General features: G+C 36.0%; 1 protein-coding gene across 2 annotated transcripts in view; it reads left to right on the plus strand.

The window, feature by feature from the left end:
- Positions 1 to 14,183, plus strand: part of LOC122327180 (adhesion G-protein coupled receptor D2) — a 68,446-nt gene extending 54,263 nt beyond the window's left edge. For both annotated transcript variants that reach the window (XM_043222362.1, XM_043222363.1), the window contains one exon: positions 13,709 to 14,183. In XM_043222362.1, coding sequence (XP_043078297.1) covers positions 13,709 to 13,831 — 123 coding nt within the window. In that variant the 3' untranslated portion in view covers positions 13,832 to 14,183. The remainder of the gene's footprint in view (positions 1 to 13,708) is intronic.
- Positions 14,184 to 14,536: the final 353 nt, after the last annotated feature.

A 14,536-nucleotide genomic window follows, 5' to 3' on the forward strand; every position in this document is an offset into this window, starting at 1 on the left:
TGTACAGTGACACAAAAATCATACCAAAGCCTTTGCTCAAAAAGTGTATGGGTGTCAATAGGTGATACTATATTATTCTTACTTTTGGTTCTTATCAGGACATTTAAGTTAAGTTGATTAAGTTACAATGAAATTCAATTTAGCATGGTGTTGCAGTAAGACTACCCTTTCAAAAAAGTAGCATGTATTAGTGTTTTGGCTTTTGAGTTAATCAAATGAGCAAATCTTTTTGCAGTTTCTCCTAGAAAAGGAAAAAAAAAGAATTTAGCAAATTGGTTTAGTGGATGATTCAGTGACTCATAAATAAACAACATACAAATCATTCTAACATTTCCTTTTTTAACTGCAAATTTTATTACCAAAAATAGAAAAACAAAACAAAACAACATAATTTATTTAATGAATAAATTTAATTTAATTATTCTGTGATTAAATTAAAAATCTAATTCTAAAGTTCCAAAAAAAAGAAAAAAGATTTAAACTTATATTTAAATACAAGTTAATTATTCTAAAGGTCTTCACTTAAAATCTGCCAAATAATTTTATTTATTTATTTTTGAAATAAATTCATTCATTTATAATTGCTTTGGTTTAGTGAATGATTCAGTGGCTTGTTCATAACTAAAATATTGTTCTGAAGCTTGGGCTAAATTTAATACTAAGAATAAATGAATAATAAATAAATAAAATGACTGAATTGGTTTAATGAAGGATTCAATGACTAGCACATAACTAAATTACAAATAAATTGGTGAGAAAGAAAGAAAGAACTGGTTTAATAAATGATTCAGTGTTTTACTGAATAAAACAAACATTTTAAGTAAATCATTTGTTTAAAAGTTTTAAAAATATGCAAACATTAATACCAAAGTACACTGAAACTGAATAAATAAACGCGTAATGAATATGTTTATTGAATGATTTAATAATTTGCCCCCAACGTACACAACACTCATTCACAGACATAAATCAGTGCATAAGCTGAACCATTACTTGGACACTTTTACTATCAAAAACATCCTTTTAAGATAAAATATTTTATACAAAACAATACTGTCTATTTCAAAAGTAGCATATTAGTTATTCTAACATTTTCTGCAATCTGTTATTGATTAGGTGTCTTAAAATCACTGGGATGATAAAAAAAAAGCTTTTATAATAATAATAACTGAGAATAATTTTCACTTCAAATCCTGGTACAGTGAGAGGAAGCAGAGTGATCAAAGACAGCAGCCCTCTGGTGGCCAACAAAAAAATGATGTCCCTATCCGTTTTGTCATGCTACATTTTAAACCTCTGATTGCATCTCACAAAATGACTTCCCTCTCATTGTATCATACTTCAGCTTCACATATTTTGCGTTCGTTTGGGTGGTCCCTGACAGATCTGAGAGGTAATGTGCTCCGATCATTGCTTTTCCCTTTTTTGCTAACTGTAAACAGAAATCTAATACCAGAGCATACATAATTTTATTCACACTTGAGGCTTCACATGGAAATTTCCAGATTCCCCGTGGTGTGAATCAATTTGAAGTGTACACAGTGCATGAGGCGCCCCGTCACGGTCAAGGTCACCGACCCGCTTCCTGCTGGAGAGGAGAGGGGGCGGGGCTTACTGATAATTGGCAGTTTGGTGTGAACCGGCATTGTGTCATAGTGTAACACGTCCCATGATGCAAGAGTCATGATCACTCTCAGCTGTTCACACTCTTACCCGCTCACATCTGTGATCTCCACACGTTGAGTCCATCTTTGGTGCTTCAGCTCTTTTCTCAGGTTTGCAAAAATGTCCACCTTAAATAACTTTACATAGTTGGGGTGCCAAAAAGAAATTCGATAAATCATTAGATAGTTAGATCAATTATTTTAGCATTTATTTATGATTGGTTGTGAAATGGTTTTATTGTTTTTATTTGTTTTGCCTTTTTGCTATTCATCTTTATTTTCAGTTTTCTTTTTTTTAAATACTTCACCCTTTAGCCAGTATTACTGTGTCAGAATGCAGAATTATTTAAAAAAATTTTAAATCTTTCTTACAAACAAACTTGCAGGTTTTTCAAACTTTTTTTAGTTTTGGGATGCTGCGAAATAATTAAGTTTTGTTATGTTTTATTTTTCTTTGTTTCTTTGTGGTTTTCTGTTTATTTATTTTATTTATTTACTTTTTTTTTTTTTAATTGTATTTTATTTTTTTTTATTTTACCCCGCCCCACCTCTTTTTTGCACTTTTATTTATTATTTACTTTTTTATTGAACTTTTTTTCCCCCAGACACTTCATTTCACACTTCAGTTGTTGCCGTTTTGTTTAGTTTTTATTTTATTTTGCATACATCTGCTTTTTCTTTAATGACTGCATTTATTACTTTCATGTATTACTTTTTGAAAGTATTCATCACAGCTTTATTTGACCCAGAGGAGGACTGGCGGACAGGCAAGTATGCTCTTAAACGTAACGAGAGCTCTCTCTGACTGCGCTGCACCAGGTGGCCCAGTCAGCGCCGCCTGAGCACGGACTGCAGCTCTTCTAGAACCTTTATGAACTTCCGCCAGTGTGTCAATCACTAAGTGAGTGGCAGGGCTTCCTGTTTTGGCCGTGTGAGGTTACACATCCTGGCAGGGGAGCTGCTGTCAGCCACAGGACCTCGTGCTGGCCGTGTCTCACACACACACACACACACACTTGTTCAGCCCCACAGGGATCTCCTGACTTGCGGGCTCTTGACACAGCAGCGGAGGTGCCGCACTGATTCCTGTTTTACTTCACACCTGCACGGTGCTGTCAGGACTCTTTTCCCGGCCACACGAGAGGTCAATCGCGCTTCAGTCAAAAGTAATTCAACATTTTTTTATACCGAAAGAAAGGAAACAAATCCCTGATAGAGAGGAGAAACTGCTGAATGACAAAAATGAAGTGTTTGTCAGTAAACACCTAGTCTCGGAAATATTTTAAAATTAAATTTTTGTCCTTGTTTGTTGTTTCTCCTTCACGTTTATTGTATTTTGGGGCTCTTAAGATTCATCTGGCTGCATGTTTTATCTTTTTGCATGTGGAATATTAATTGGACGACATACCTTAGATTTCGAAACCTTATATTTTGGAAGTTTTCCTCATTTTATTCATAGCAGAGTGGAGACTGGACAGAGCAAAAAAAAAATTAATAAATCGAATCGTAATGTCTGAAGAGAACGTCTAGATTAAGTGACTAGATGCTCTCCAGCTTTTAAAAGGTTTTTTACACAAAATGTTCCAATTTACTGAACGTTTGCAAGCTATGACTGTGCAGGTCAATATTTATAATGTGTATTTAAAATATCAAGTATTGTAAAAACATGTCCTGGAAACACTTTGAGATGTGAAATCAGGTGATCAGCAGTGTGATCATTGTCTAGTATAGTTTGTTTTTTTACATATATGCATACAGATCAATTTCATATAGTCGCGATTAATTTCAAATTTAAAATACTAGAGTTTATGTGAATGTGTTGCAAGAAGAAATGCATGACAAACTACTTCAATGAAAGTTTTTACACCTCTGCCAGGTATAAAACACAATCCTTATTATTGTCCTGTTTTTATTCAACCATTATCATTTATACTGGCAACAAAACATTTACCAGGCCACATTGCTTCAATACCAGTAACCATTTACCCAACTATTTTGAAAACTACTTCTAAATAAATACAACAAAACACACACAGATGTGTGTTATTTTTAATATACATTTACGTGTAGGCTATTTTTATATATGTATGTGTATATTTTTGAAAATATTTTAAATATATAAAATACATAAAAAAAATCTAGATAGTAAAATATAAAATAAAACACACACACACTATTTGAATTAGCTTTTATAATATATGAAGAGCTTATATGAGAATTAATCTGCGAAAAAATTCAATCAAACTACAATTGGGTTGATTTGATTTAGTAATAATAACTTAAATACAGGTAATAAAGTTAAAGAAAAACACTTGTTGCACAATCTTTGTAATCTCCTCGTTGCTGCTTTTGCAATGTTCCGTGAAAACATTTCAGCTTTTACTTTCCTTTTATGCCCTGAAGAAGATATCACAGGTTCATCAAGTTCGTTGAAATTATCCATCCTCAATCACTGGCGAAACTCCTCTCAGCTAGCAGCCTTGTCACCTGACCTGAATACAGCGCTCTGATTGGCCTACATTGAATTATCAGCTGCTGTTCAAAAACAGCAAGGTCGCTTGTCGGGTTCAGCAGTAAAACGTGATCTCGCGATGCCTTGAAAGTGGACAATACAGGCTTTCTTGACAAAACTTGTTTAGAGTATATGTGGAGAATAAAAGCAATATTATTAAGAAATCACATATATTGACATTTCAGCACAGGATGAACGCTTTGAACGTGTTGAACCTTCAGTCCCACTGACAATAGACCAAAATATAGAGGCATTTAGCTGAAAAACAATGCCAAATATTTCAAAGCTCAGAGTGCAGATGGACTCACCTCTCCCACACTCTCCGAACGGCCATTGTTTCACCTGAAACAATTCGTATTGAATCCTCGCCATGTTGTCTTTTTATTCTGGTTGTCCGTCGGGGCCTGAGCGTTAATATGCCATCACCACAGCTCACATCCTCGTTAGACACAGCAACCGATGAGGTTTCCTGTGGCTTGGGGGCATCGCCAGCAGGACACTTGCTCCTACCAATCTATCAGCGGCCAGAGGAAGAGCGGCGCAGGGCTGTTATGTCACTCTGGATCGGCCACCTGAGCTCCTGTGACTAACTCCGCAGGAAGAACGAAGCCAGACCGCAAACAGAGAGGCTACCGTACAGAAACCGGTCGTCTTTTTACAACCAAATCAGCTGTCTTGTAAAGCAACGGTTCACACGGTAAGGGCGATCCATGTGTATTTTTAATCCCCTGAGAAGGCATGTGTTTTTGTGAATGGAAGAGATAAAGTGAAAAATGGAAACAGCCATCCTGGTGTCATCGATGGCCATTAATGGTCACTCTGGGGATCTAAAGTCTGCTCATCTGGACCTCTTTGCCCCGTGTGATGGACATTTCCCCTTGTGATGTGGGTGGATTGGAGAGTGACACCTACTTCCACCCCCATCGGAGAGGAAGTTCCTATCAGAACACAACAGGAAAAGAAAAAAGGAAAACAAGCGGACATCTTTTCACTGATGAAGTCACTTCCTACAGGCCCTGTGGTGACCCTAGTCCAGCCACCCACCTACTACAGACTTGAGGTTGAGTTATGTTGGACGTTTTGGACAAGTTAAGCTTGTGTTTCTGTATGCATGATCTGTGTTGACTTTTCAATCAGATATTACCTTCGTAACAATTAGCCTTATCACCCAAAGGTCTTGCGTTCAGATGCTGGAAGGACTGAATAGAAAGTTGCTGACCTCCTTTGTTTTCACTGTGTCCTTGCAACATGGTACTTGACCCCAGGTCACTCAAGGAAAGCCACTGTAAACCACTTTAGATCAAAAACATCTTAATTAAATTGCTTACAAGTGATTACAAAAAATGGTAACAAATAGGCAATTAAATGCAATTATATAAAATAATATGTCAAATTGCTAAAATATATATATATAAATTATGTCATGTGTTGTTTCTACAGCTATACATATATATATATATATATATATATATATATATATATATATATATATATATATATATATATGATATTCATTAAGCAATATACCATTTTTAATAATATAATGCAGTATTATTTATTTAAATAGTTTTAATTACTTTTATATATTTTAACTTTTTTTATGTATAATCCTTAACTGTAATAATACATTTATATTCAATATCATGTTAAAATAAAAAATCAGAAAGCAATATCAGTTTGCAATTAGAATTTTTTGTTTTTCACACTGTTCATCTTGACTTTGAGTTCCAAGTAGAATCTCAGAATTTTTTTATAATTTTTCCTGGAATTCGGGATGCAGAGGTATTTTAATCCTGGCACTGCCAGTCACCTAAATGGAGTTTACTCAAGGTCACAGCAGTTACTACAAAAATAATTTGTGTCAAATTTGTGACAAAAAGGACAACTTGTTTCACTTAAATCTTGGCAGGCGGCGTATCAACGGCTCAGCTGTTTGTCAATTATCACTTTTGTCTGTTTGCGAAATGGATCTGTTAGCGCTCTGTGAAGCTGTTGCCAACAAACAGCTGGGACAAAGAGAGGGGAAAAAAAAGATGCTTCCGTTCATGTTGAGAGTATTTTCCTGTTTACACTGAAATGCAGGTCAGCAGTTTGAGATAACGGACCTGAAACATTTAACGTCCCTCTCAGAAGTCCTACAGACGTCTGGCTCAATAGATGCAGATTAGACTAATGCTTAATTAAACAGCTGGTGGTCCCATAGGGCGCTGCTGTTGTTAGCGGTGGGCTCGTGGTGAGCTCTGGGTGAAGTCATTAGAGCCGCGTGCCAGACCCTAGATGAGCGCTGCCGCTGCTCTCTCCTGGCTCATTGAAGATGCTCCCCCACCACATGCATTCATTATTCATGAACGCCAAATTTTAGTCTGACGTGTATATCAAAGACGGCGTTTGGTTTCTGATCTCCCCATGTGTGTCCAGCTCTGGCCAAAAGAAATTCTTAAAAATGTCTCTCATTTCAAATAATATTATCTAATTTACGCTTATTATCACTCACTTGAGAAATAGCTATATCTTTAGATGTTACTTAAAAACAACTTGTTTGTAGCATCTAGTCAAACTGACACTTTTAAATAAACTGAAGCATTTACACCAAATTAAATGTAAATGTGCATATTTAAATGGAGATTTCTGTTCCCGTACCTAGAGCACAGTCAGCTTTTGTTAACGAAATTCACCCCAAAATGAAAAGTGCCCCATGATTTACTCACCCTCAAGCCACCCTGGTTGTGACTTTCTCGTTTCAAATGAATCCAATCGATGTTATATCTAAAAAAAGATGAAATATTTAAATGAAAAACCAACTGCTAAGCCAACAAACTAAATGTATGCACAGTTTAGTTTTTTTAAAGATATTTCTGACCTTTGTTAAAAATGAAATACGACCTCACGTTGTGTCAATTACATTTACACAGTGCCTCCAAAACAAAAACAGATCAGGTTCGATTTTCTGATTTCCATAGCAAGGATTTTGATAAGAAAGGATGGCGAATATGAGAAAAACTACAAAAATGCCTGCGGAAATTTCAAACTAAGTGTGCAATGAATATATGCAGGTACTGTTGATCGTTAGATTTTACAACAGAGTTGTAATAGTTTTTATGCCCTAAACATCTAAAGAAGTTGGATCATTAGCTAAAATTGATATTGTGTCAGTTTTAAGCTGGATGCTAACTTCAGTATCGCCATAATGACCAGTCTGTCATGTTTTGTGCCCATCCAGGTTCTACCTCAGTCTTTCACTGACAAACATGGACAAAAGAAAGTCTTACTAGTTTGGAATAACATGAAGATAAATAATACCAATTATTGTTAGTTAGTAACTACCTCTGTGACAGCTGGAGCCATCGCCTTGCAATTAGCATGTTTTCCCAGGTCAAATTATGCCAAGGTGCTCAAGTGGGAAAATTGCATTCGAATCTGGCCCGAATCTACAAGAACACCCTGTAAACATTTCTCAGGAGAGGTATTTAACATCTGCACATGATCTGCGGCCTGTTGGTTTACACATCACACGATGTCAATCAGAATTCCTTCGACTCTCTGATGTTGAGCAGATACAGTGTCTCCTTTTGCGAGCTCACACACACACACACACACACACGCTAACAGTGGCGGCAGGCACCGACAATCTTGCCACAGGTCAATGACAGCTTGACGGGCTCTGCCTGGTTCTCTCTGCAGGTGACACAAAGCAGCCCTCCTCTCTGATGCATACTGAAACAGATGCACACCAGTGTTCCCCCCGGAGCTCCCTCCACGCTCTCTTTGATGGTCCCGGGCTCCGGCCCTCTGATGTGGCCCTCTTTCAGAGCGTGTCATGTTCGCTTGGCGAGCACAGGCTGTCTGATATCAAGTAGCTGCTGCCAGGGAACCAGTGTTGTAGAGGAACTGAGCAGTCTCCAAGGATCCACCGGCAGACTAAATAACTGCCGTAACTATCTGCCGTATACGAACAGCTGTTTGTCAGAAGGACGGCCAAAGATTCTTCAATACTCTTCACCAAATTTCGGAAAAATGATCGACAGAGACTAATGCGCTGCATTCGCTTGACTTGTGCATCTTTATACCTCTTGGCAAATGTCCTGAAATGGTCAAGCAGACGTGTTTTGAATGAGATCAAAATGAAAGAGACGCCGTTTAGTGCCAGTTGATTTCTGTTGAAGGATAGTTACAGTTTAAGTAGATTAATCAGATTAAATCATGTCAGTGCATGCTGTTGATTACAATATTGAGGAAAGACATTGTACATATATATATTTCAAATGCCATTCTTGGATTATTTATATATATTTTTTTATAATGATGATTTAAAATGTTAAAGACAAGCTTCCACGGTCCACCATATTCATTCGTTTGTTCGTTCTTTCTATCATTCATTCATTCATTCACTCGTTCATATTCCTGTGCTAAAATGTAAATGTATTTATTCAGCAAAATTGCCTCATTTTTTACATTTATATAACTTGACATTTTATTATTTTTTTTACAAACCACAAGACAAACCTCAGCCGATTCTGCTTTTGTAATCACAGACTTGTTTACCTACTTCATCGTGCGAAGAAAAGCATTCATTATTTAGTAACATCAACTGTTGTGACGCCTCAACAGAACTCCCGTGTTTGTAAGCTGTGCTAATTATGCGAAAAACAAAACTTGCGTTAATTTCCTATTCCCAAACACGCTTCCCAATTTGTTTGGCACATCCGAGCGACCTGCGGCCTGGCGGACGGTTTCCAGAGCTTTAGTTTTGACATGTGTGTGTGTGCGCGTGTGCTCAGCGGCGGTTGCCTTGTTGTGCTTGATTCGCGTGAACCTTCCTAATCTTCTGCTGTTTCCTGAGCGCTCCATCGGTGGGTCGCAATTCAAGGTGAAACGGTGCGGTTCGAGACCTGCAAAATTCATTTTTTCCACTCCGTTATGAATGATTTGACGCTCTTTGTGGAGCGGTAAATGTATGTTATGCGGCGTACGCGTGGTTTTGTGGACGTAGCTTTGTGTACAAAGAGCATGTTTGATTTCGGTACGTTTGTCTGCTCGAACTCCTGTCACGCTCGTACGACCTTGGGTGACATTTCCAAGCACTTGTATTGAAAATTCTGACACTTCCTATTGTCAGACCACAAAGAAACACTTGAGCATTGAATCTTGCGCCTCATTGGAGGATTCACAATCAGGAAGTGACCTTGGATACACCCTCCCATCCTTTTAAAAGGGGTGAATCCGCGAAGACCTTTGAAACTGAATATATTTTGTGCGTCTTCGCCAACAACAGTATCCACATAAACCACTAATCCCAGATGCAGTTCACAAAGAACACGGCACATTTTAGCCTTGATTTATTGTTTTATTTAATAATGGTATTAGTTTTTAAAAAATAAGCGGATATTTGAACTTCTGAGGATTTGGGTCGGTTGCCAGATATCTGGTTGCAGTATAAGCGCGCGTTTGTTAGCATGTCATTTAGGAAGTATTATTTTTGGATCCATTGGCACGTCGTTAAGTGTTTTAGGCAACTCAGATCTCATTAACGAAGCTTCAGTCTTAGTCTGGCCTTCGTTCCGTCCAGAAGTGCTTAAATACACCGCTTATAAAATTATTATAGGTTGCAGATTTTACAGTAATGCTGCAATAATTTAAAAGAACGGTAGTCATCTTTGTAAAGGTGTTCTGGTAAATCAGTCTGCTTAGAGAGGTAACTATGGGGTTCTGTTCATACTTACTAGCCTCAAATATTTAACTGTATTTACTTATGTTTAAGTGACAGTATGGGCTTTTTTAAAAGTAAATGGGTTGTAATAAAATAACTCCAATCTAAAAAAAAAAATTATTTTATTTCAAAGTCCAGATGCTTTTCAAATCTGTATGACTTTCATTTTTGCGTAAAACACAAAAGCAGATGTTTAGCAGAATGTTCATTCTGCTATTTTTCATGCTATAATAACACAGCAGGGGATGTAAATCTTATAAAAGGACAAATAAATCAATGAATGACAAAGATACATACAAAATAATTCTATAACACTAATAAAGTATAATATAAAAGTGATCCATATGTCTCATGCACAAAATTGGAAAATCATGACAGGAAATAGACCAACACTATTTACTGTTGTACGCACTAATTTTATTATTTATATATTTTAGTAAATAATTATTAAAGTTTGTTTTTCTTAACATTTTGAGTGTACTTTTATTTTCAGTTTTCATTATGTTTAGTAATGTTATTATGTTTTTTTACTTTTTAGGGTTCATTTATAATTTTTTGTCATTTATAATTTTTGTGTTTTAGTGTTGCCATTTCTAATTATTGTTTAGCATAAAGGGATCGTTCACCCAAAAATTAACATTGTCGTTCGTGTCGTTCCAAACCCGTAAGACCTTCGTTCATCTTCAGAACACAAATGAAGATATTTTTGCTAAAATCCGAGAGCTATCTGACTAGTTATTAATATACGTATTAATATTAGTGTTAAATTTAGAATATTACCAGGATTAACACACAGAAGTATAGTAAGGACATTGATAAAAATTTTACAAAGCTACGAAAATATTTTTTGTGCGCAAAGAAAACAATAATAACATTTTTATCTCCCGAGTTACATTTAACGTAATCACTGTTATTTATGTTCAGCGTGCGTGCTGTATCTTTCGGTGCTCTCCAAAATGACGGAAGACATTGAATAAATTACGTTATTATTGTTTTCTTTCTGCCCAAAAAGTATTCTCTTAGTAAGATGCACTATATGTGCACAAGGTCATTAATACAAAAATGTTTTACTACTTTACTTAATAATAACCCAAACTTGTCGTCAAGTTGGGCGTTTCTTATGCGTTTTGAAAACCAAATTTTTCTTAATCGAAATAGAGCAGCAGTGGCATTCTTCGAAACCTCTTCTTTTGTGTCCGACAGAAGAAAGCAAGTCCAAATGGGTGTACATGTAGACCGACATGAGGGTGAGTAAATTCGAGCAGAATTAAAACTAATACACAAACAAGCGAGCTAATTCGAGCGTCTTAGTCTCTATACAGTACACTCAATTGAACTCTCATTACTCACAAAACACTGCTTTTTTTTTCTATCTGGGCCGTGTTCCATCGGTCGTTCCAACGAACTACGAGCCGAGGTATTGTTACAAATTACTCTTGGCAAAACGGCCTATCATTTGTGACAATAAGAGGTCATTTTTCATGTCTGACCTTCTGTTTGGGCTGCATTTCTGATCCTGTGTAATTATGTCTTTGTGCTTCAGAATGTGGAAATTTAATCGCTTTTACAAAGAGGCCCGGCAAACGGCAGCGGCGGAGAAAGAGTTTTAGAGGAACTACGCGACCATTTTAACAGGACAACATGTTTGAATTAGATGTTCTAGCACTGGCTCTAAATGGATTTCTGAAGTGGTTGTTTGTGAGGATTTTCAATCGGACGTAACCTTGAGTCTTTTTTATGGGAGGTCCGTCGGATTTAAGTGCTGGTATAGCATGAAGAGCCTGAATACATGCGTTTCTCTCTCTCCATCTATCTCGTTCCCCCTCTCTTCTCTCCTCTCCTCTCTCTCTCTCTCTCTCTCTCTCTCTCTCTCTCTGTCTGTCTGCCTCTTTTTCTTTCCCAAATTGAAAAATCTGCCTCTGAAGTTGTTTCCATTGTCTGGGTAATTAATGGAATGCTAAGAGCGAGGTCCAGGTGCTTAAAGAGTTTTTTTTTTACCTTTCTTTTTCCTCGTGACTAATAAGGATAGAAAATACACATTAGTGCTTTTGTGGTCCTTCTTTTTTATATATAAACTTATGTATAATACATGCATTTAAATGAAAGGACGGTGACCTTCGCTGTGTTCCGTTTCAAACCCACCACATTTGTTTTGCATGTTGAGGTGAGGTTTAGCATAACAATCCAACTGCTCCTATTTAATATGCATCTATTAATTCGTCCGTTTCAGGAGTTGGGAAGTTTGGGTCAAGGGCTCCGAGCAGTATTTTAAGCTGAGCTAAAAGTTTCTCGCTACAAATAACCGTGGCCTGATGTCTATTGATGTGCGCTGATTATTTATAGACGCCGGGCTGATTTTATTGAATAACGCGTGCATGGAGTTGTTAGCTAGGCTGCGTAATTATGTTAATCCGTGTTATAATTACGGTTTGTACGCAGTTAAATGGATAATACACCCAAAAATGATTCATTAATTAAGCGCTGTGAAAGTGATCCATACGATAGATATATACTAAATTATATGACTGGAAATAGAAACTGATAAAGTATGTCGTTCACGTACTTTATCAGCATCGTTTTAGTTTTATTGAATTATTTTCTTTTTTTGTCATTTTGATATGTGCTTATTTTATCGGTTAGGTATCCTTTTTAGCCATTTCTTCATCATTTTATTTTTTTAGTGTTGCAAAGGCAACATTTCTAATTATTGTTTAGCTTAAGTTTGTCGTATAACATTCAGATTTTATTTCAATTAACTGAAATGTTTGAAATACTTAAATGCTAAATGGGTAATAAACCCAAAAATCTCAATGAAAAACAAATAAATCATAACACACACACTGCTATAAAATGCATTTTGTAATAATGTCAAAGTAAGATTTACTTACTAAGAAATTATAACTTTTATCGAATTTTAACAAATTATTAACAAAACACTTATTTTGATGTGCTGACTAACATATTAAAGTACATGTAAATAATTTTATACATTTAACTATAGTCTTTTATTTGATACTACATTTAAAATTTATCTATATATATATATAGAGAGAGAGAGAGAGAGAGAGAGAGAGAGAGAGAGAGAAATTAGAACTATAATACATTTGTATGCAATTAAATGTTAAAACATTACATTCAGCTCACGTTCTGAATCATTTCTGGTATTTATTCTAGGTTATATTTCCTTACGGTCGTGGTGAAATAATCCCGTCTTAATCTGTTGTTGTTTTTGACTGACTCCTGTACTGATGGATCGGAGCGGTCTGAAAGAATCTGTCAGAGCTGTAGTCTGTTCTCACAGTTGCTCGGCAGGACGCCTCTCAAAATGAAGGGCTTCAGTAAATCGTGCGGTTGTGTTGGTTTAGGGCTCCTGCCCGAGCGCATGCTTTCTATTTTAGATTTCAGCTCAGATCTGTGTCTGCGAACAATTTGGTATTCAGCTCAATCAATTCTGCTATCATTTGAAAACACGGTTTCGTGCTCGTTTGATTGAGATGGGCGAAGTTCTGGTTGGCAAATATCTGCATATCGTTGTGGAAATCACATTGATAATATTCTGTGAAAATTAGTATATGCTCGGGCGCATTTACCAACTGTTTACAAGACAAAGACTTGACTCTGATACGCAGAAGAGCACTTTTAAGTTCAAACTGTTGCATTTAATACATATTGAAGCTGTAACACTTTTGAATTTCATTGCAATTAATTGCGTTAGTTGCATTTTTTGTGGTTTTTTGGTGAAAAGCGTAACATGAAAGCATGCTAAAGTGCCATTTTTTGAGGGTGAACGTGTTATTTATTTATTCTTGTTTGTCATTCTTTCAGGAGAACTTGAGAAAAGCTAAAGACAGACTTCCGAACGAGTGCAGTCTGAACGTACCCATGGAGGCCGAACTGACGTCCCACTATTCTCCTCCTCAGCAGAACAGAGATGTGTGTCTCCACTGAAACCCATCTTCACGTCTCGTGTTTTGGTAAAGCGCAGTTAGCGTGCGTTTGATATCCTTAAAGGGATAGTTGACCCAGAAATTACAATTCTGTCGTAATTTATTCACCCTCACATTTTTCAGCTTTTATTTTAGTTTTGCTTCTGTTGCTTTGTTTTGTTTTCCTTTCCGTTCCTCTGCTTTTGTTTTATCCTCCATTAAAATGTCTGCTTTTCTTTCTTATGTCTCAAGATCATTTGAAGAGCGCTGGTAAACAAACATTGACTTCTGTAGTATGGGCAAAAATGTGTTTGATCACCAGTACTCTTTAAAATATCTTTTTGGTTCAGGTAAATGACATAATTTTTATTTTTGGGTGAACTATCAAATGATTAATCGCATCCAAAATTAAAGTATGTGTGTGTGTGTGTACTGTTTATATTGATTATGTATATATAAATACACACACATGCATGTATATATTTAAGAAATGTTTATATATATATATATATATATATATATATATATATATATATATATATATATATATATATATATATAAATGCAATTACATGCAATTAAAAATATATGCTATATGTGTGTCTTTATATATACAGTACACACACGCGCATATATAGTAAAGAAAAACTTTTATTTTGCATGCGGTTAATCTTTATTAATCGTTTGGCAGCACTAGTTTCTACTTGTTTTGTCATTTATCTTGGCG

The sequence above is a fragment of the Puntigrus tetrazona genome, chromosome 22, assembly GCF_018831695.1.
Source record: "Puntigrus tetrazona isolate hp1 chromosome 22, ASM1883169v1, whole genome shotgun sequence".
In the NCBI taxonomy this organism is placed as follows: domain Eukaryota; kingdom Metazoa; phylum Chordata; class Actinopteri; order Cypriniformes; family Cyprinidae; genus Puntigrus; species Puntigrus tetrazona.